The sequence below is a fragment of the Strix aluco genome, chromosome Z (genome assembly GCF_031877795.1).
Source record: "Strix aluco isolate bStrAlu1 chromosome Z, bStrAlu1.hap1, whole genome shotgun sequence".
NCBI classification, from domain to species: Eukaryota; Metazoa; Chordata; class Aves; order Strigiformes; family Strigidae; genus Strix; species Strix aluco.
Genome location: NC_133971.1, coordinates 48,774,639 through 48,795,432, shown reverse-complemented (window position 1 = coordinate 48,795,432; position 20,794 = coordinate 48,774,639). Strand labels below are relative to the sequence as shown.

The window sequence follows — 20,794 nt, the reverse complement described above, 5'->3', positions numbered from 1 at the left end:
TCTTATAAATAGTATTTTCAAATTAGTTTTTTGTTCCTACTGACCCTTGTTTGAAAGGCCAGTTTTGACCTAAAGGCATTCCTGATTAGTTCATATTTGTGGGGGTACAGTCTTTGGTATGATTGTAAAGAACTGTAGGTTTCCATTACTATTGCTTGGGCTAAGCAAGCTCTAAGCGCTCTCTCCTGTAAGATTAGAGTTAGTCTTCACCTTTTTTAGTATTGGTACATGTTTCTTTTAACAGATATGACAAGAATCACATCCAGCCTACCAAAGGGAAACTTCTTGCAGTTCTGTGCTGTACCATCAATGCTATCCTATTTCTACAGGAAACATCTCCAGTCATTACATATGTTACTACCCAATGCCATAAAGGAAAATTTCACCTTGGAGATTTGTAGTTCTCCTTTATGCTTTTGTGCATCTTCAAAATGCATAAGGAGCTAGCTAGTATTTTCATGTGGCTAGCACATATCTTTCACTGTCTTTTCTATCTACTCTTTATCCACTTCTTTCTTTCTTCATTTACATGTAGTAACTAAGTGAACTTTTAACTTTGCTTTAATAGTCTTTGCAATATAAATGTGCCCAACAGCAAACTCACAGAATAGGAATAAAAATAATTTTGGAAAAGAATGGTAAAAGATTTTCCAGGGTGTCTAACACTTTGGCCTTTTTAATCTTGTATAACTTCTATGTTATCTGTATTAATATTATCTATCTTGATACTGTCTTTTGGATCACTTGGTCTTTAACTCAGTAGATTGGAGGTTAACGGGTTGTTCTTCAATGCAGAACCTCTGTTCAAAGTAACTTTCATGTCTTAAATCTTAATTTGATGAAATATCTGCTCTCCCTCTCAGTCAAGTCCTTAAGTGCATCAGTCTAACCAGATTCTCTAAGTAGTCCTTTTAGTTTGCTCTTTTGAAATGAAATTTAATCTGAAAACCTAATTGTATTTTGATTAATTTAATTTAAACCAAATTGGTTTATGATCTCTCACTTGAAAATTTGCCGTTATTACAACATTCAGAGTACTTAATAAAAACTAAGGCCAAAGTAACTTTATCTCTCATTCACTTCACTTCTTGAAGAAGAATGCTGTCATATATAAGAATAAATATTTTCCTAATTTTTATTGTATTTGTGTTCTCATTTTCTTACAGCAACAAATCATTGAGACCTCTTTTATACTAGAGTGTTACTTAAACTGGTATTCAGCCTGTGTGGTGTTCAGTGAAAGGAATAAACAGTGGTTGGTAGGACAAAATTATCTCTAGGCAAATCCAGAAAAAGTTATTGAATCTAAAGTCATCAGTTTTCTGTAAAGAGTGAATGTGATTTATGAAGCAAATAAAAATTCACTAAGGATTTTGTCCAGAGCTGAACATCAGTTAGAAGTTGGTAGGTTTGAGGTAGGAGAATGGGAAAAAAAGTGATTTCTTCAGTGATCTTTTGATATATACTCAAAGTACATAGATTTATAATCTAATCTGAAAGTCGTCTTTCTAGTTCACCTTCTTACTCACGTTTACCGTAGCTTCATCTTCCAAAGAGAGGTTAATAGAATTCTTCCCTACGAGTTCTGTTTTTGCCAGATGTATTAAGATATTTTTGAGACCATCATTAATCATCCTTTTTAGGAAGAAAGACTGTATTTCTTACATACTCTGTACTCCTCTTGCCTCCTTCCCCTGCTGTGTCCCCTCCCCACAACAAAATTACTAGTAGTTTGGGTGGTCCTTTCTTCTGTCTGTGTGCTCGAAGTTATCATTGTCTTAAGCTAGACTGAAGGCTTAAGCAATTGAAAGCTATCACTGGCTTTGAAAAAAAAAACCCAAGAATTGAGGTGGAAAGTATTTCGTCTCCCAGGGCATGGAATTTAAGTAATGCTGCATAAGTAGGGAGCAGAAGGAGATGAAAATATGTACGGAGACTTCTAGGTGGGAATTAAATGCAGGTTTGGTTGAGCTTTTAACATGTTGTGGTATGGCTCATTTGAGGAAATTGCAGTAAATCACCTAGCTGCTTTTTAGCCACACTTAATTTAGATTATGTTACTCTGAAGCAGTCTGATACTTGCTTCTGTCACTTACTTTGTGCTTTCTGCTTTCTTTTTCACAGCCACGTGGGGCACCAAGTAGCATCATGGGGCAGGGCAAAAAAATAATGGAACCTATAGAAATCAGAAATCCAGGCTTTATGTGATGGTGTTACGCAGAACATCATCTGGTCACTGTTCTAGTTTTTGCGAGTCTAAGCCCTGTTATAGGTGGTCTTTGATTACGGTGTATACCTAGTGCAGCCTCCATTGTGGACTAAAGTTGGGAAATTATGCTTAAATTATTTGGTTCATACTGAGCTGTAGTAGCAAAAGACAAGGTAAATTAACCTGTATGGGCAGTGTTACATCATGAAGATGTAACAGTGCAGGGCCATACCATAATCCTAATGTAAGCATACCAAAGAGCCTCCCTGTGGAACATCTCTTGTGGTAGCAGTCAAGCAATTTAATACTGAAAGTAGATGATGTTGGTGAAAGGAATGGCAAATGGCAATGCTCTTAGTGTATTTTTTTCATGACAGAGTTTCTGCTTAAAAAAAAATACATAAAATTATTTTTTGACCAAACTACTGGGTTTTCAAAAATGGCAAAATCTTCTTTTGGTAGATATTCCTCTACTCCCTTCTATCACATCTCTGAGTCTTGGTGAAAATGAAGAAAAAAGTGGACCTTTTGTCGTTCACTGGCTCAACAATAAAGAACTTCATTTTACCTTATCCATGGAAGTATTTTTGCAACAACTTAAAAAGAATTTTGAACATCATTCTCCTGAGACTAACAGTGAGGAATCTAATCAAGTGGATGACAGATCAGAAGAAGGTAAAAGTCTTATCATAGACAAATGGTCTATTTTACAGGTTCATTTTACAAAGTAATTTGTAATGTTCTTTCATGTGAAGTAAGAGGCGGCAACTTGACATGTAAGGATACAGACAGATTACAGTAGCATTTCTATGCATTTCGTTCACTTATGCTGGAAGTACATAAGTGACTTTTAAAAATCTGTGTCTAGAGATTATTAATTTGTTTCTCTGGTTGTTCCAGAGGTTTTGAGTTAATTATGCTAAAAACTCTATTATTTACTTATGCTGACCTTGAGACCTTTGCATGGAAGTCTGTTGTTATAGCATTTTTAAGGAAGCAGGTGCAACCTTAGAATTAACTTTCTTTTTTTTAATATTAATGTACACCTAACTTAAATAGCTTTATTCCATAACAATACAGGCAGTTAATTTAAATATATGTGGTTTGGACATGATTGCTTTTGTTTTGCCTATGATTGCAAAAATTTATGTAGAATGGGGAAAAACAAAAGTATTTCAAATTAAGGTGCAATATAAACTATTTTGGTTTGTTAGTCATTGCCTGAGGTCGACTAGAGGATTTCTGGTTAAAATTTTCATTATTTTAAATTTGTGCTTACATGAGTGGCTTATAAAGATGCCTGAAAGGTTCTCCAATGCCTGAATAACACTGATTGCTATACTTCTGCTTTTGAATATAATATATGTATCTGTGTGTGTTCTAGAAGTTGATGAAAATGGAGATGAACAAAAAGGAAACCAAGAAAAGAAGGAACTGGGTGATGAGAAAACAACTTCAAATTCAAGCCTTGTTCCTTTATCTTCTGCCATTATTGATCATGAAATTGAAGTACTACTTTCTGAATGGAGTAAAAATGCTGACATGCTATTCAGTATACATCCTATGGATGGTTCACTGCTGGTATGGCATGTGGACTGGCTAGATGAATACCAGCCTGGCATGTTTCGCCAGGTGCAGGTACTTTATTTTTTCTGGATTATGCTTTGTTATTCAGTGGGAAGTACAACGAGAAAATAACTGTAATACTTGTTCTTTCTCCCTTTCTTAAAATCCCAGGTGTCATTTGTGTCAAGAATTCCTGTTGCGTTTCCGACGGGTGATGCAAACTCTCTTTGCAGAAGTATAGTGATGTATGCTTGTACCAAAAATGTTGATTTAGCTATTCAGCAAGGCAAACAAAAGCCTTCTGGCCTTACACGATCTTCATCTATGCTTATCTCTTCTGGACACAGTAAATCAACCAACAGTTTAAAACTAAGTATCTTCACACCTAATGTTATGATGATTTCCAAACATGCAGATGGGTCATTGAACCAGTGGCTAGTGAGTTTTGCTGAGGAATCTGCTTTTTCGACTGTACTCAGTATTTCACATAAATCCCGATATTGTGGTCACCGTTTTCATCTTAATGACTTGGCTTGCCACTCAGTATTACCACTGTTGCTTACAACCTCACATCACAATGCTCTAATTTCACCAGATGTGGAAAATGAAAAACAGGCAAATGATTCTGTAAAGTATCAGGAGTCACCAGTAAGACTTCAGAGTAGAGGCAATGCAAATGTAACATCCCAGGATCCCAATGCAGTTTACAGTGAACTTATTCTTTGGAGAGTTGACCCTGTTGGGCCTTTGTCCTTTTCTGGTGGAGTTTCTGAACTTGCTCGGATCAATTCTCTCCATGTTTCAGCTTTTTCTAATGTTGCATGGCTGCCAACACTTATACCCAGCTATTGCCTTGGTGAGTTTCATTTCCTGATTTGTGAAGTGTTCTAGAATAGAAGTAATAAAACCTAATAATGCTACTAAATAGATAATGTAGATATACTCGAATGCATTGGAAAAATTGTTAAACGCGGGTCCTCTATTTGACAGATTTCCAAGCTGCTGATACTTGGAAATTGTTTATTCCTGTGTGAAGAATTACTGTGTTCTTCTGCCTTCTTTTATGTATTTGATAATTTAGGAGCTAATGCAGTAAAGTTCTTAGATGCTAGTGCATACTTCAGAACATGTTGAACACTCAAAAGCAGAGGTAGATTTTGCTCTGCTTTGCAAATGGGATTTTCAATTCCTTTCATATACTTTGATTTGGTTGCTGAGCACAGCATTAAACCTTGTAGTTCTTGCTTCTGAACAGAAATTAACAAGAGAGAATTTTTCTTACGCTGTATTGTTTTCATAATTTCAAAATTGCCTCTTGCAAAAAAAAGGGGAGCAAGTTGGTGTTTGAAAATTTGAGCACTTCTTGAATTCTTATTTTTCAGGTGCATACTGTAATTCTCCAAGTGCCTGCTTTGTGGCTAGTGATGGACAACATCTGAGATTATATCAAGCTGTAATAGATGCTAAGAAACTTTTGTGTGAGCTCTCCAATCCAGAAATTTCTGTAAGTGAAAAGATGTCTCAAGTTTTTGGAGGTTGGAACTTCATTCAGTAGCAGTAGTTTCAGACTTGTTGGTAACTAAGCTGGTTGCTGAGGATTTCACAGATTATGGTAGTTTAGCTCTGCTTGTTAAAACAGACATGGTAGAGCTTTTTAGCATTCTAGACATACTGTATTCCATTTAACCTCAAATGCTGCATATTGAGGCAGGTCAATATTTCGTTGGGAAGTACCTCTGAAACACTTGCGCTACAAGGAGTAATAACAGAGCAGAAAACTGTGTATGTGCATTGTCTGTTCTAAGGAAAGGTTGAGATGACAGTGCAGCTTGGGGAAAGGACAGTAAGCTGTTGAATGTGAGGCTTTCCAGATGTTCTCATCACCTTTCAGCCACTGAAAAAAATATGGCTCTTGATAAAACTGGGAATTTTACCTGTGTTCTTGGTGTGTTGCAACCAGTGTATATTTAATGCTTTAGTTAGCATTTGCTTAGGGATGTTGCACCTACATAGCAGACTGTGCCACAGAAATGCCCAAATCTGAGTTAACAAGACCATTCCCCTGACTCTTTTTAAACAGAAATATGTTGGTGAAGTTTTTAACATCATAAGTCAGCAATCTACAGCTCGTCCAGGATGTATCATTGAACTGGATTCTATCACAGAACTTGTAAGATCTTTTTCTGTACTCAATTTATACCATATTTAGCTTATTTTAAAAGTGTTAATAATAAAGGCTCTATCTGTAGTTCAGGTAAACAATAAAGGCTGTATCTGTAGTTCATCAGGTGAAGATGAGGTATTTAAAGACTGATCCTGACATAAACTTGCTTTTGGTTTCATAGTAACTGTAAATGAAAAGAGTGTGAGTAATGAAGGTGCATTTTCTTGAGAAATCTTTCATTTATTTCTATAACTTACCAAGTTAAAAGCTACCATGTTAGAGAGCAATCTTAAACGTTACACTCAGTGATGTTCACTTCTTGTGTGTGTTTTTACTTTCTTAGCATGGCAGGAAAACGCAGTTATTCCATGTTTTTCAAGAAGACTTCATTTTAAATAACCAGGAGAAGGAAATACCTGAAAGGAACAATTTATCAAACTCTGGTAAAGAATTCTTTTTCATAGAACATTGAAGACAAAGTATTACATTCTTCATTTCTCAAAGGAAAAAGAACTTATTATATACCTCTTAGCATTTTAAGGTTAAATACCTTACTTTGACATCTTTATACTCTGAAGAAGAAAATCTAGTTTAAGAAACTCACAGGTGTTTCACTTCCTTTAAGAGTAGCATGCAAACAAATTTTAGGTAAAGTTATTTGAATCATGAGATACCCATCATGTACTGTATTAAGTATTCTGTTGCTGATACCTTTCTTACATGAGGGGGAAAGGGATTTTAAATGCAGAGCCTGTGGCTGTAGGGTATGACATAGACAAAGCTTATCACATCCTTTCATGATGGATGTTCATCAGCTTCACATCAGCTAAATACTGCTCCTCAGGCCTTGTGTGGTATAAAAATGACAGGCCAAACAAATTCCCCTAAACAGAATAAAATACAGTACTGTGAGTAGTGTGTGAAATTGTAGGTCTTCAGACAGATCTGAATTGCTCTGGAATAAATGGTCTGTTTTCCATGGTGGAGCGGGTCAGTAGTTGTGTTAAACAGGCATCTCAATTTTATTTTGTCCTGTTCCAGTGAAATAATGTGGAAAAAAAGGGTCAGGGCAAAGTTTGATACCAAGTCATCTGCAGTAGTAAAGGAAATGCTGAATAAAAGGAAGCAAAGTTGTGGAACAGTGTCAAAATGTTGCATAATAACTTGGTACATGCAACTTTTGTTAGAAGAGAAGGGAGACACCTAGGGAAATACTACCTGAACTTGTATATACATAGTGATCAATTCTGAATTTGCTGTTTCTAGTCAAGAAAGAGTCAAGAAAGAGATTTGGAGTAATAAGAGATAATCTATGAAAATGTCAACCCAACTCTCAGGAGAGGTCAAAAAGTGCAAATGGAACGTGGAAAATTAGGAACAAAATAGAGCACAAAAAGAAGTGTTACTCTACAGCATAAATTTGTTCTACATTTGCACCTTGAGTATGATACACAGAAAGGACTTCAAAAGAAATATGGAAGCTATATGATCTTAGAAAAGGGTAGCTGTATATACGTTTGAATGTGTTCTGAAGGTCTATATGGATTGTTGCCACATAAGAAAAAGGGTTAAATGGACCCTTTGAAATACTAAATTAGAAGTGTATTCTTATCTGAAAGTATTTTCTAGTACTCTATAGCTCTTCAGTTTTAAAAACCTCCACTCTTTCCTCTTTAATAAAGCATATAAGTAATTAGCTCATGTTATTTTCAAAAGAAAAAGAAAAAAATTCACTTCCATTTTTCTACAGTACCATAAGCAACCCAATGTCAAACCTACAGGGCAAATACAGCTTATTATTGATCATGTTTTATGTAGATGCACACCTAAAGAAGGGTCAGGGGAACCATGAAGGAAAGATGAAACTAGCTATCTAAGTAGGCTGATAAACTCACTATTTCTTCTTGGTCCTAATGGTTTTACTTTAGTGCTAAGGAAGGAGAATGGTTGGGTGCACCCTCCAGAAATGGGCTCCTACTAATATTACAACTCATGTTGTCTTTTCTTGGGGTGAAACTATAGCAAATAATTTCTTAGGAAGAAGCAGCATTGTACCTCTTGTGCATTCCAGACTGTATAGTCAGTCTGGCTGGGTTGCGAATGATGAGCCTATCCATTAGACCAGGCTGTGACTTTCCCAACTGTTGACATGGCATTTCTTCTCTAGATGTAACTTGTATGCTTTTTATACATTAAAGGCCAAACCTCTGTCTAGCTCACTGTCTTAACTGTACTGTTGCTAGTAACAGATAGCTAAGAAACTGTGAGAGACAAGCATGTAAAAGACAAAGGTGTAGAGCTGAGAGTACATTCTGAGATTTAACTTTATACACAGCAAATTCATTGTCCTCTCTAAAAGAGAGCATTGGCAGTTCTTCATGTGTACCTATAATTGTAGTGGTTATTGCTTATGATAGAATACTGAGAAAACTAATATAACAGAGTTGGATGTAGTCAGACTTTGCATTTCAGTATTAGTTCATGATAGCTTAATATGATTATTTGCTAGCCAGCAAAATTTAGTTCTTTCAGTTGAATAATCCATAATACCTTCCTGTTCTGAATTTCATCAGGAAACCAGCAGAATGGATTCTCTGAAAAATTCTACTTAATAGTAATAGAGTATACTCAAAACCATTCATTACTCCGTATGTGGCATTTACATTTGAAGTCAATTCCTGTCTCAGTAGGTAAGCCATCTTTCTTGTAGTTTTGTTTTTTAAAAAAGTCACTATCTCATGAATATATTTGCCATTCAGCATATTCTAAATAGTATTTCAGCTTTTAAAAAAGCATCTGCAATTCTTTGATTACAAGCTTTCATCACAACTCATTCTTTCTTGATTACTTCTTAATCTTCAATGCTGAAGCTTTTGAGTTCAGCCTCAAAAGTTTGGTATTTTTTGTGCATTGTAAGGGCAAATACATTTATCTGGTTTCAATACAGCCTAACAGTTCAGATGTGTTGCTTCTCAGAAGTTTTTGTTCTGCAATTTTTGAGTTTACACATAATTTCTAAATTGGACCATAGTCTGAAGCACCTAAACATGAGATACAATTGTGAACAATTTTGAAGTTCTGGATTCTGCTGGTTCTCTTTCAGACTACCAAACTCCCACAAAAACTGTAAAACTTTTAAAGTTATAAGATACAATGGTTTTTTTAAATTAAGTTTTTAAAGATACATTTCAGTAGTTTTCTGTTAACATTTAAAGATTTTGAGAAAACATAAATCTGGCAATCACCACTTACCAGAGGAATCTGTTATAATGCATGTTTCTGTCATTTAAACCAAATTGGTATTTGTCTTACTGTTGCTTTCAAAGACAGAATTTCTTCAGTTATTTTAAGTATTATGGCAATTAGTTCATAAATTGGTGAGAAGACTAAAGATCCAAATTTTATAATCTATGTATATGTTGAGGACATTACTGATAAGACTTTTCAACCAATGTACTGGCTGTTTTCATGTTCCAAGTCCATCAATTCATGCTTCCAACAGTTGAATTTTATTTTTAAAAAAAAGTAATGAAGCATTTGTATCACATAATCTCCAAGATCCTACATTTTAAGCAAATATTAACAAAACTTTTCTGAAAAATACCTTTCCCCAATTTGAAGGTAAATCATGGAGGTCTTCATTTATTTTTCTCTAGCTGCAGGTATTTTGTGCTTCATGAAGTGTTAATTTCTGTGGATAATCACATACATACCTGTTTTGTCTGCAGTTTTGGTGTTTTGGGTTACAGTTTGATTGTTTTAAGTCTGAAGAGTTTAAAGTTACAACTTCTCAGCAGTTCTAGAATTTCAGAAGTATTTAATCTGAGGTATGCTAGCATTTCTCTTTAAATCTGAACATGGGAATGCATTTCATTAAAATGAAAAGAAAATTTTAAGTCAGGTTCTGTCTGTCTTTTTGGAACTTCTAAGGTGAGTAAAATTACTTCTCAGGTTAAAAGAAATCACTGACTCTTTTTAAATTAACAATGCAAACTTTTTCAGATGAAAAGATAGATTCAAATACACCTGAAGCAGCAACACAAACAGAAGAATTGTATTCTTCACCAGATCCAGAGAAGATTCAATCACCTTTCACTCAGAAGTATCAGGCCTGTAGAGCAAATCTTCAAAGCACCAGCTGGCTTACACTGTCTTCCAAAATGGTGTATAGTCAAGAGTTGAATTTGCCAGAAGGAGTAGAGATAATAAGTGTAAAGCCATCAGCAGGTTTGTAATTTTTTTTAAACAATAAAATAAGGAATCCTTGCCTTTCTGACTTTGGTCTTAAAATAGAAACAAAGTAATAGTAAGTTTGGTATTTTTGTTAAAATTAAAACACCTTAGGTGGATCCAGAAGGTTTGCTAAAACTTGCACCCCTGACTTTATATCTTGATTCTAGAACTAATATTAAAATAAAGCTTTTATTTAAGGTAGACTATTTATTGAATTCCAGATGCTTGCAGTAAAAGGAATTCTAGAAACACAAATCTGGTTTTGCAGTCATTCATGAAATTTTTTGTAGGATCTGTAGATAAATTTTAAGGCTTTCATCAGTCTTTTAAAAGATATTTTATAAAGATTTTTAAATTTCTGAATGGGAAATGTGTGGGAGAGATGATAGATATTAGTATTCAGGTTTAAATCACATAATTTGACTCCTCCCTAGAGCATGAAATGGAAACAAAGGGTAAAATGGTTTCATTGTATTTTCATCATCTCCTTTGTGAGGGCCTGCAAACAACCCTCTTTGAGAAAAGTGCTAAGATTTTTTTTGTTGTTTCAGAATAATAGAATAGCTGAATAAAAACGTCTTTATTTTACTTTTCACCCAGTAAAACTGTATTTTATTTAATTTTAGGACATCTGAGTTCTTCTTCCATATATCCTGTTTGTCGTGCACCATATCTGCTGGCTACTTCATGCTCTGATGGAAAAGTTAGATTCTGGAGATGCAGAGTTATCACTGAATCATCAGGTTCTTCCATGCCAGAATGTAGTGCGCATAGTGATGTTGCATACGTATGGGAAGAATGGCCATTACTGATTGAGGATGGACTTCTTAGTAGTAGTGCTATTAATGTTCCAGGAAGGCCAACTGAAGTTAGCTGTGCACACACAAACAGATTAGCAGTAGCATACAAGCAGGTAATATCTAAAAACAGTCATCTTTCTCAAGATTTTATAATGCATGTTAGTATTTTTGAATGTGAATCTACAGGGGGTTCTTCTTGGATTCTAGAACAGACTCTTCATTTAGATGAGATAGGCACCATGTTAGACTCTGGTGTTAGTATTGATAGTAATTTAGTGGCATATAACCGACAAGACATTCCTCTGTCTCACAGTGCGAATATTATGCCCAGCACTAAACACTTGGTACACTTAGACTGGATGTCTAGGGAAGATGGTTCACATATTCTAACAGTGGGAATTGGATCAAAACTTTATATGTTTGGTCAGCTGTCTGGGAAAATGCAAGAACAAAATGGTAAGGATATTGTAGCAATCTCCCATAGTGGCAGTACAAAGACTACAATCCTTTCTAGGTTTGTTCTGCTGCGTTGTGTTGATTTGGTATCATCTGTAGAGGGGTCACCTCCTTTTCCAGTCTCCTTGTCTTGGGTGCGTGATGGTATTCTTGTAGTTGGAATGGATTGCGAAATGCATGTTTATTCCCAGTGGCAATCTCCTTCCAAGCAGGAACTAGTTAGTACAGATTCCTACAGTGGAAGTACACCGTGTATAACTAGCTTAATGAAACAAAGCCAGTCAGCTGCCTCAGGTCTGCATCCACCAAAGCGAACCTTGACCAGATCTATGACCAGTCTTGCACAGAAACTTAGTGGGAGAAGATCTGCCTGTGATTTGTCTACGGAAATGGAAGACTCTGGTCTTTTTGAAGCAGCTCATACATTATGTCCCACTTTACCTCAGTACCATCCGTATCAACTGTTGGAACTCATGGATCTTGGTAAAGTACGTAGAGCAAAAGCCATTCTGTCCCATCTGGTGAAGTGCATTGCGGGAGAAGTTGTTGCTGTAAGTGACTCTGAACCTAATCATGATAAGAGGCTCAGATCTCTTACCATCAGTGCTAGTGGAAGTACTGCAAGAGATCCCAAAACGTTCAGCAAAACTGAGACTACGGACTATATTGAAATAGACTCTGTTCCACCATTGCCTTTGTATGCTCTGCTTGCCGCGGATGATGATTCATCTCATTCCTGTTCAGAGAAGTTTAATAATCAAAACAGTCAAACTAAAAAAGATGTGCACAATGACAATTATGAAGATCTCTTCCAAAACACTGTTACAAGTACAGAAGAACTTGTTACATTTGATGCAGATGAAGACAGTTTGAAACCAAAAGTCATCGATCTTTCTCAGTATAGCCCAACTTACTTTGGACCAGAGCATGCTCAAGTTCTTTCTTGTCACTTGCTTCATTCAAGCTTGCCAGGTCTGACTAGGATGGAGCAAATGTCATTGATGGCCTTGGCAGATACAATTGCTACTACCAGTACTGACATTGGAGAAAGCAGAGACAGAAATCAGGGTAAGCTGGCTCTTCCAGGTTAAATGAACTACTGTGCTTCACAACATTTCTTGGGAGTTTTTCCTATTTTGTGGAATATTTTTGTGGCTTATGAAAACATGTCATAGTTTTGTTTCATAATACAGCCTGTATTATTTACTATGCCATCACAGTGTTTACTGTTTAAGACTTCAGACTTTCATAAAATTAAATTTTATATTGCTAACTGTTAATGCCAGTGTTAGTCCATCAGTCCACATGCCATAATTGTTTCTAGTTCATTTCTGAAGAGACAGCTTTCTTAATGGCCGATGTGTGTTGCACTATGTAAAGAAATTGAGAAATAAGTTATGGATTTTTTTTATGACACGCTTTCTGTTTCTTGCAATAAGAACAAATAACTTCAAAACTTTCCTTTTCCTTGAAGGGAAGAATCATCAATTAAGCTATTATATTTAAGAATTTAAAGTATTAGGAGTCACAGAATGGTAAACTATTTCTTCTGTTAAGACACCCAATAGCTACTTTAGTAGTTTCTCTAAAGTACATATAAAAATACTTAATTCCAGGTGGAGAAACTCTTGATGAGTGTGGATTAAAATTTTTATTGGCTGTTCGGCTTCACACATTTCTGTCAACTTCACTTCCTCCTGTACATCGAGCTCAACTGCTTCACCAAGGTAACTAATGTGTTTTCTTCGATGAGGTGAATTTTAGTGATGTAGCTGTGCATGTGATTACTGTGCGGTTGACGTGCCTCTGTAGAATCAATGAGTTACTTTGTTGGTTTTTTAAAAAAATTACTGTTCCATATGAATGTATGCAAGAGCAGAAAATGCCTGGTTTATTTTAGGTAGAGGTCTTGGAACTGAAGTGATTTTCTTCTAACAATTTTTTAGTTTTAATTTTTTTCTACTCCCCAAAAGAACTGACTTTTCTGTGCTTCTAGTACCATGTTATTCCAAAAACGTTCTGCAGGAATAATGCAGTAGAAAATAGAGTACGTATTTACTTAGTTTTTTGGTACATGTTTGGAAAAAATCTCTTACAGTCTACTCAGACTTTAAAAGTTTTTTCATGTGCTTAGTGTAATTATGCAATTAACTATTTCAAGTAGTTTTCTTTGGTGTAGTTTTAAGTAGTTCCAATCTGATATTGCAGATGACAGAAAGAAGTGGATTTGATTAGGCCTAATCAAATCTAAAGGACTGTCTGTGATTCCTTCTTTCAGTAGTCATCATGACAGTTGATGGCATTTCCAATCTCATGGCTTGTCACCCCTCAGCTGCATCAGATTGAAATTTGCCAGGACTGCCACAATAGAGTACTGCTGAGTTAGCTCTCCGATGGAATACTTTTAGTTGAGATACTTCTGCTTTTGCTGAACTCGGGAATTGGTGAGAGTAAGAAGTGCCTCCAAGGCATCTGCAGAGGTGCAGCTGAGTGTGCCTCAGTTTAAAGAAGCATCTCCTGGTCACTAGGATTGCAGTTACCCATATCAAGCTATGCTGCTGCTTAGTGATGGCTATCGTCATGTGATTTTTTTTTTTCCTTACAGTTTTCTTTTGTATCTCTGTCCTCAAACCTGTGATTATCTGAAATTTCCCATTTTCTAATCCAAGTCAAAATAGGCAACCTACCTTTCAAAACTTTGAAAAGTTTAATCAGTATGTTGCACTTTGTATCACAGCTAATCTTAATGCCACCTGAAGTATCTTCCGAGCTTCAGTCAGTAACTCTGTTCTTTGCAAACTTACATACTTGTGGATGAAAAAATGTTTTAATTTGTATGAGCTTTCTTTAATATTTGGTATGCAGTGCTTACAAATATTCTTAAATTTCTGTTGCCTCATCAGCAATCCACATAGAAATCCAAAATAAGCAATTCAACCTTCTTCCCTTCTCCCTTTTCCACCCCTTTGACTTTAGATTCTGGATTATTTTATTAGTGAATCTCTTTTTTTTATCTTTTTTTCTTTTTTTAATGGCTTATTATGTAGGCTTATCTACTAGTCATTTTGCCTGGGCATTTCATTCAGTAGCAGAAGAAGAACTACTGAGCATGCTTCCTGCAGTGCAGAAAGGAGATCCAACATGGTCAGAACTCAGAGCTATGGGTATAGGATGGTGGGTTCGAAATATCCATAGCCTGCGGAAATGCATAGAAAAGGTAAACATTGCATTCTGAAACAAAATTTCCAAACTTTTTTCAAACAGCTGTCCTCTGGTGTTTACTTTCTATTTACATGGTTCTAGATTTTCAAATACGTTCAGTGATTCTGAATGTTTTGTGCTGTATTTTTTTTGTACATACAGCTTATTGTATGAATATGAACTTTTGTATGTATTTTTTTTTTAGTACTTCCAGTTTCAAATTCCAGTGTGAAGTAGATTTTGGGCTTTTATATATTCCATTTTGAAGGTGGTGGTGTATAGTGCTTATAGTGGATGCTCAAGATACAGATTGAGCATATAGGGGTTTTTTTATAGCAAAATTAGGAAACAAGTTACAGGAAAAAACTTTCTCAGAAACCTGTCAGAAGTGGGGTCGACTAAGATATTGTGCATCTCTCTTGCAAGTGGATACGTTTCCTTGATAACAAAACCTTCTCTTGTTTTGTTTTGGCTTGTTTTGTTTGGGTTTTTTAAAAATGTGTATTTTAATCATCATGGATGTGGCAATAAGCCTAACCTCATTATCACTTGTTTTAAACTTGGAAAAGCCAAGTGTGTTGAGGTAGAAATTTAAATGCACAAGATAATTTGACTGCAAAGCATGAAGTGGTAAAATGCATGTCTCTACTTTTACTTTTCAATCTTCAGCAATTAATAATCAATTTATGAAACTTACCTGCCCTTGCATTTTAAAAATTCCAAGTATTCTGGGCCTGCATTTAAGGTTACCTTGCATGGGTCTTGGACTATTCTTGTTGCTGCTTACCCCTTTTTGCTTTCCAACCTCCAAAAGTAATCTCCTGTAAACAACTTTTCTTCTGTCATGACTAGTCCTAGCCTGTTCTTCAAGACTCCATCTGTCCTTTGATTACCAGAGCAACTAATAAATCAATTTTGTTACGATTTCAGGAACTGATTTCAGACATAGGCATTCCCGTTTTGTCTGCAAAAAAGCTTTGAGAACTGGAAGAGCATTAGCTAAATTATATCAAACAAAAACAAGGGCTTAAAGCTGTGGTATCTTCATGCGTTGTTATGTCAGACTCATAATGATGGGAGGTATCCTATATTAAAGAGAACTTCCAAGCACTATGGAACATGGGGTACCAGAAGCATTTAAATTTTTGTTGTTTTTTTTGCTGTTGAACTGTCTTCACAGGTAGCTAAAGCAGCCTTTCAGAGAAACAATGATCCACTTGACGCAGCCATTTTTTATCTTGCGATGAAAAAGAAGGCTGTGATCTGGGGATTATACAGGTAGGAGACGTGCAGGCTCTTACATGGAGTTTCATGCTGTCTGGTATAATTTTGGGAAAAAAGTTGAATGTGATGGTAATCCAAAAGAAGCACAAATGCCACCATTGAAAGCTAAGATTCAACTTCTAAATTAGTCACTACATTGAATGGTTAGTTTTTAAGCTTCTTGTGTTTACTGATGTAATTTAGTTGCTGTTTTTGAAGGTAGATGCTTCAAGTTTTACTCTCAAATTACTGTAATTTCAATCACTGCTTAATTCTGATTTATTTTTGAGGACTATCTCATGTGTGCAATGACACGGCTATCTTTCAGAACAGTGTTTGTCATTGCAAATTTTACCTTAAGTTCAGAGGACTGAATTAAGTCCGTCTTTCAGACTGGTGTTTCATAACATAACGTTCAATGTTGCAAACTTTTAAAAAAGTAATTTGCACTGTCACTCTTAAGAGCTCACCTGGGAAAAATGACCTTTTCTGTATTTGTATCAAGTTAACTGAAAATACTATTAGTTTTTGTATTTGCTAAAGTTTTTGTTATTTTAAATATGAAGCCTCCTATGCTTTCAGTGTGGTGAGAGCCTCTGCATTTCGTGATGAAAACATCTGTGTAAAATGCTACTGGCATCTGAGGAAATGAAGAGCCATAATGCATTTAGTAAAATATATAATATTTTTATCAATTATGTTCAATATGCAGGTCCCAAAAAGATACTAAAATGACACAGTTCTTTGGAAACAACTTCACTGAGGACAGATGGCGTAAAGCAGCATTAAAGAATGCTTTTTCTTTGCTTGGCAAACAGCGGTTTGAACATTCTGCAGCTTTTTTCTTGTTGGCAGGACACTTAAAAGATGCGGTGGAGGTAATAAAATAATGAACTTTTTTTTAATGATTAAGACTGTTATTGTCCCAAACTTACAGATATATTGAATGTGATTTTCATGCTGCATTAATATGACCCCTGAAGATTGTGGTTCATTTGTGCACTTTCCCTCCCACCCTGCCTCCTCCCCCCCACCCCCCCACCCCCCCCCCCTTCATAACACACAGAAATCTTTGATCTTTATATTTTGATTCTGTTTTAGCTCTCATATTAGTGATACTAAAAAGTCCCATGGCTAATTTCTCTGTAATAATATTAAGAGGCCTACGTACCATTAACTTGCTTTCAGATTGTCTGCCCTGTCATGTATGAAGGCAACATAGTTTTTCATTGGGAAGTTCCAGATCTGAAAATGAAGGCTTTTTGACACTCATGTGGGTTGGCTTTTAGAATACTTTCACAAAAAAAATTATTTCCTGAGTCTGTTTGAATTGAAAAGTTGGGAGGAAATTAATCTCTTTGATAATGAAAGATTTATCCTGTAAAGCTTCGTAACCAAAACATCCAGCTTCAAGAGGTAACGTGCACACTGACAATGATTTGTTGAAGCCAATTGATTTCAAAGACCTATTGTCACGTCAGACTTAAACTGAAGAAATTGCAAATCAGATCTTGCATTTAATAGTTGGCCACAGTTATTCTGCATAGTTCCTGCTAATGTTTTGTGGAATTGATAGACCTATTTATCTCAATCTGAGCAAATTCATGTCACTTCCTGTCTTGTGATCATTTTAACCAGAGGAGAAATTATGATGTTTGGTCTTGTGAATATATTTATTTTCAATTAGGTCTGCCTTGAAAAACTGAATGATATTCAGTTGGCTCTTGTAATATCAAGACTTTATGAGTCTGAGTTTGAAGTATCTAGTACTTATAAATCTGTACTACAGAAGAGAATTTTGGGAAGTGTGCTTCCTGGAAAAGAGAGCTCAGAAAATGTGCATTGTGACCCTTTTCTACGAAGTATGGCTTACTGGATTTTGGAAGATTACAGCAAGGCTCTTGACACTTTGATTAAACATTCTGTTGAAGGAGGTAAGAATATGAGTACTATGCCTGTTAGGTTGGTTTTAACTATTTGTTCATTTAAGTAATAGTTTCTTCAAGCATACTCTGAACAAAACTAGGTACTGCACAGTTGCTCACTGTTGCTAGTAAATAGCTTGCTGTAGTAATGTATGTGGTTTTTATAGTAAATGTGGTAACTGTGGTGTTGTTATCCTGTATGCCATAAATGAATACTTAATTTATCATTTAAGTATGTGAGTATCAGCGTAATGAGAATGACCCTGCAGTGATGCAGCTGTATTTCCAACTGCAGTTTAAAGATTAAGAGAGAAATGAACTTCATTAGTTAATCTGACTCCATCACAACCTAGGAAAAAATTTCTGATTGCACAGTTACATAGTAGTCTGGAAAACATGTTTTTTTGTACCTTTTTAGTCCTCGGGAAGAATGGTTGACCAAAATGATAAACTGTCATAGAAAAGATATTGATACTTACTGTGATACAGGGAGGCCCACATGGTGCCTAAAATAGTCTCCTGAATAAAATAGGTCTCCTGAAGTGATTTTTTTTTTTTCCCTGTTCACTTGCTAGCTTTATAGTCCTTCTAAGAATCAGTTACATTATTTCATAAAGTTAATGTTCTCAGGTAAGTTAAACGTTTCAAGTCCTTAGTAGTTACCATCCTAGCTGGTTTCAGTTCTGGCGGAGAGAGACTTGATGGAGATAAATACAGACTCAAATCCCCAGAGTTGTGTGATTCATTTTAAAAACTGATTTCAGTGCAAGTTACACACCTCGGGATAATTTTGAGCAAATGAGGGATATAGTGTTCAATTGTTTCCATCTTGGTCACATCTTCCGGTGTAAAATCATTTTAAAATAATACTAATTCTTTAATCTGTTCAGTGGCTTGTTTGTGGTGTTTTGCTTCATTTTCTTACTTAAAAGGTGCTCCTTCATATACTTTTTCCTATTATCTGTAGTTATTGTACTGTAACTCCTGATAGAGGAAAGAGTAAGGGTCTATCTCAGCTAACACAAACTCTTTGAAAACTGTGAATTGTCCTATGCTGATGCTCGTATGTTTTCAGGGTTTTTCATGTTTTGGTTTTAGACATAAAAATAAGACATGTAGGTGCTGCGCTGCTGTATAGTTCATTTACTTGTATGTAATACTGATATCAATAGGTATATATGTTACGGATTTCCTAGTTTTATTGTAAGTTGCATTTTTGTTAAGAGGTAGACAAATCTAATCCAAAATTTTAAAAAATACTTTTGGAGTAAAAATCTTTAGCAAGATGAAACATCTTATTGTTATTTAGTGATGGAGACTTCAGAAATCTAAACTGAACAGGAAGGTCGTCTTGTCTGTGTGCAGTAGAATTGGGCTGACTGCAAGGAAAAGAAATGGCAGCAGTTTTAAATTAAAGGTCTTACCTGCTCTTCCACTCAAGCTTATACTTTTAGTAGTGATTAGGTTTGGTGATGTCCTTCCTCCAAGATACTCAAATGACAAAGGTGCAAAGGAAGGTGAAAAGGGGGGTGCAATGAAGTAAACAATAGAATGAATATTATACCTAATAGCCTTCTGATGAACTTAAAACTTTGCAGTGGATTGTTCATACAGAACAGTAGGTTTCTCATGGTGCAATATCTTTTCAGATGGAGATGGCTCATCAAGTTGTAACCCTGCAGTGTTTAACTTCTATAACTACTTGAGAACACATCCTCTCTTGTTGAGACGTCATTTTGGCTCTTCTGATAGATCTTCCACACACATTTGCCTAACAGTAGAAAATGGATTAGCTGACAAAATCAACCTAGGCGAAAGACGGCTGTTTTTCACCACTGCATATGCTCATCTAAAAGCTGGTTGTCCTATGTTGGCCTTAGAAGTGTTATCAAAGATGCCCAAAGTTGTCAAGAGGTCAAAGTCGTTCTATAGATCCCCTAGTTTAATGGATACTAGTAAAGATTTCTCACCATCTTCTCCAGTTAAAGACTTGGAAACAAAAGACCAATCTTCCAGTGTTGATTGGTCACAGCCAATATTGAATGGTCTAGGTTCATCTTCAGATTGTTCATCAGGAAAACATTCAAGTTCAACTCTTTCCTTTGACTGGAGCCAGCCAAGTGTGATAATCCAAAATGAACACTTGAAACTACAGTCAGACAGCGATGAAAGTGATGGGAGTGAAGATTCTTCCCTGGTAATGAAAGAGCTAAAACCTATGAAGAAAACTGAAAAATTGTATGAAACTAGTTCTAGCTACACAGAATCTTTTAGTGTAGTTGATGACAAAGATATTCTAAGTCCATCAGAAGACATAATTTCAGCACAGCTGAAGTTTAGAGCATGCCTGAAAATTCTTACTGTGGAGCTTCGTACCCTGTCCACTGGTTATGAGGTAGATGGTGGGAAGTTGAGGTATCAGCTTTATCAGTGGCTTGAAAGAGAAGTAATAGCTCTTCAGAAGACCTGTGATTATAGTGTTGAAGTAGAAGAGATACAGTCAGGAATTAGTGTGATGCCAGAAGAAGCTACATTACATGAAAACACTGAAGACTTAGCTGACCAGCAAAAAAATATGATACAGAAAGAAGACTTTCAGAAAAGACGTCAGTGGCTTCTGAAATACCAGTCTCTCCTAAGAATGTTCCTTAGTTACTGTATACTTCATGGCTCTCATGGTGGAGGTTTGGCATCTGTCAGAATGGAATTAATTCTGCTATTGCAGGAATCTCAGCAGGTATGTGGGGGAGATGAGTTTGTGTTTTCTCTGCTTCAGATTTGTTGTAGGTTTTTTTTTTTGAATGTGTTTCATATTATTGTTGGGTTTCCTACTATAGTATGCTGCAGCACCTGTTTTGTAGTAAATGTAATACTGTTTTTAATATGTTACGTTTTCTGTAGGTTTTGGGTTTTTTCTTTAGAATCCCCTTCCCAGCTTTCAAAAGTTGTTCTGTTCCTTTTAGGAAAGTGTACTACC

At 35.7% G+C, this 20,794-nt stretch overlaps 1 protein-coding gene across 7 annotated transcripts in view; it reads left to right on the top strand.

Annotated features, from left to right (window-relative positions):
* DMXL1 (Dmx like 1) overlaps window positions 1-20,794 on the top strand; it is a 92,318-nt gene that overhangs the window by 36,237 nt on the left and 35,287 nt on the right. For 5 of the 7 annotated variants that reach the window (XM_074813103.1, XM_074813099.1, XM_074813102.1 and 2 more), the window contains 15 exons: window positions 2,672-2,884; window positions 3,594-3,847; window positions 3,947-4,631; window positions 5,158-5,279; window positions 5,856-5,945; window positions 6,283-6,382; window positions 8,513-8,629; window positions 9,942-10,166; window positions 10,799-12,496; window positions 13,045-13,155; window positions 14,476-14,645; window positions 15,810-15,907; window positions 16,605-16,770; window positions 17,580-17,826; window positions 19,467-20,554. In XM_074813103.1, coding sequence (XP_074669204.1) covers window positions 2,672-2,884; window positions 3,594-3,847; window positions 3,947-4,631; window positions 5,158-5,279; window positions 5,856-5,945; window positions 6,283-6,382; window positions 8,513-8,629; window positions 9,942-10,166; window positions 10,799-12,496; window positions 13,045-13,155; window positions 14,476-14,645; window positions 15,810-15,907; window positions 16,605-16,770; window positions 17,580-17,826; window positions 19,467-20,554 — 5,384 coding nt within the window. The remainder of the gene's footprint in view (window positions 1-2,671; window positions 2,885-3,593; window positions 3,848-3,946; window positions 4,632-5,157; window positions 5,280-5,855; window positions 5,946-6,282; window positions 6,383-8,512; window positions 8,630-9,941; window positions 10,167-10,798; window positions 12,497-13,044; window positions 13,156-14,475; window positions 14,646-15,809; window positions 15,908-16,604; window positions 16,771-17,579; window positions 17,827-19,466; window positions 20,555-20,794) is intronic. The other 2 variants (XM_074813098.1, XM_074813100.1) reach the window with 2 other exon arrangements.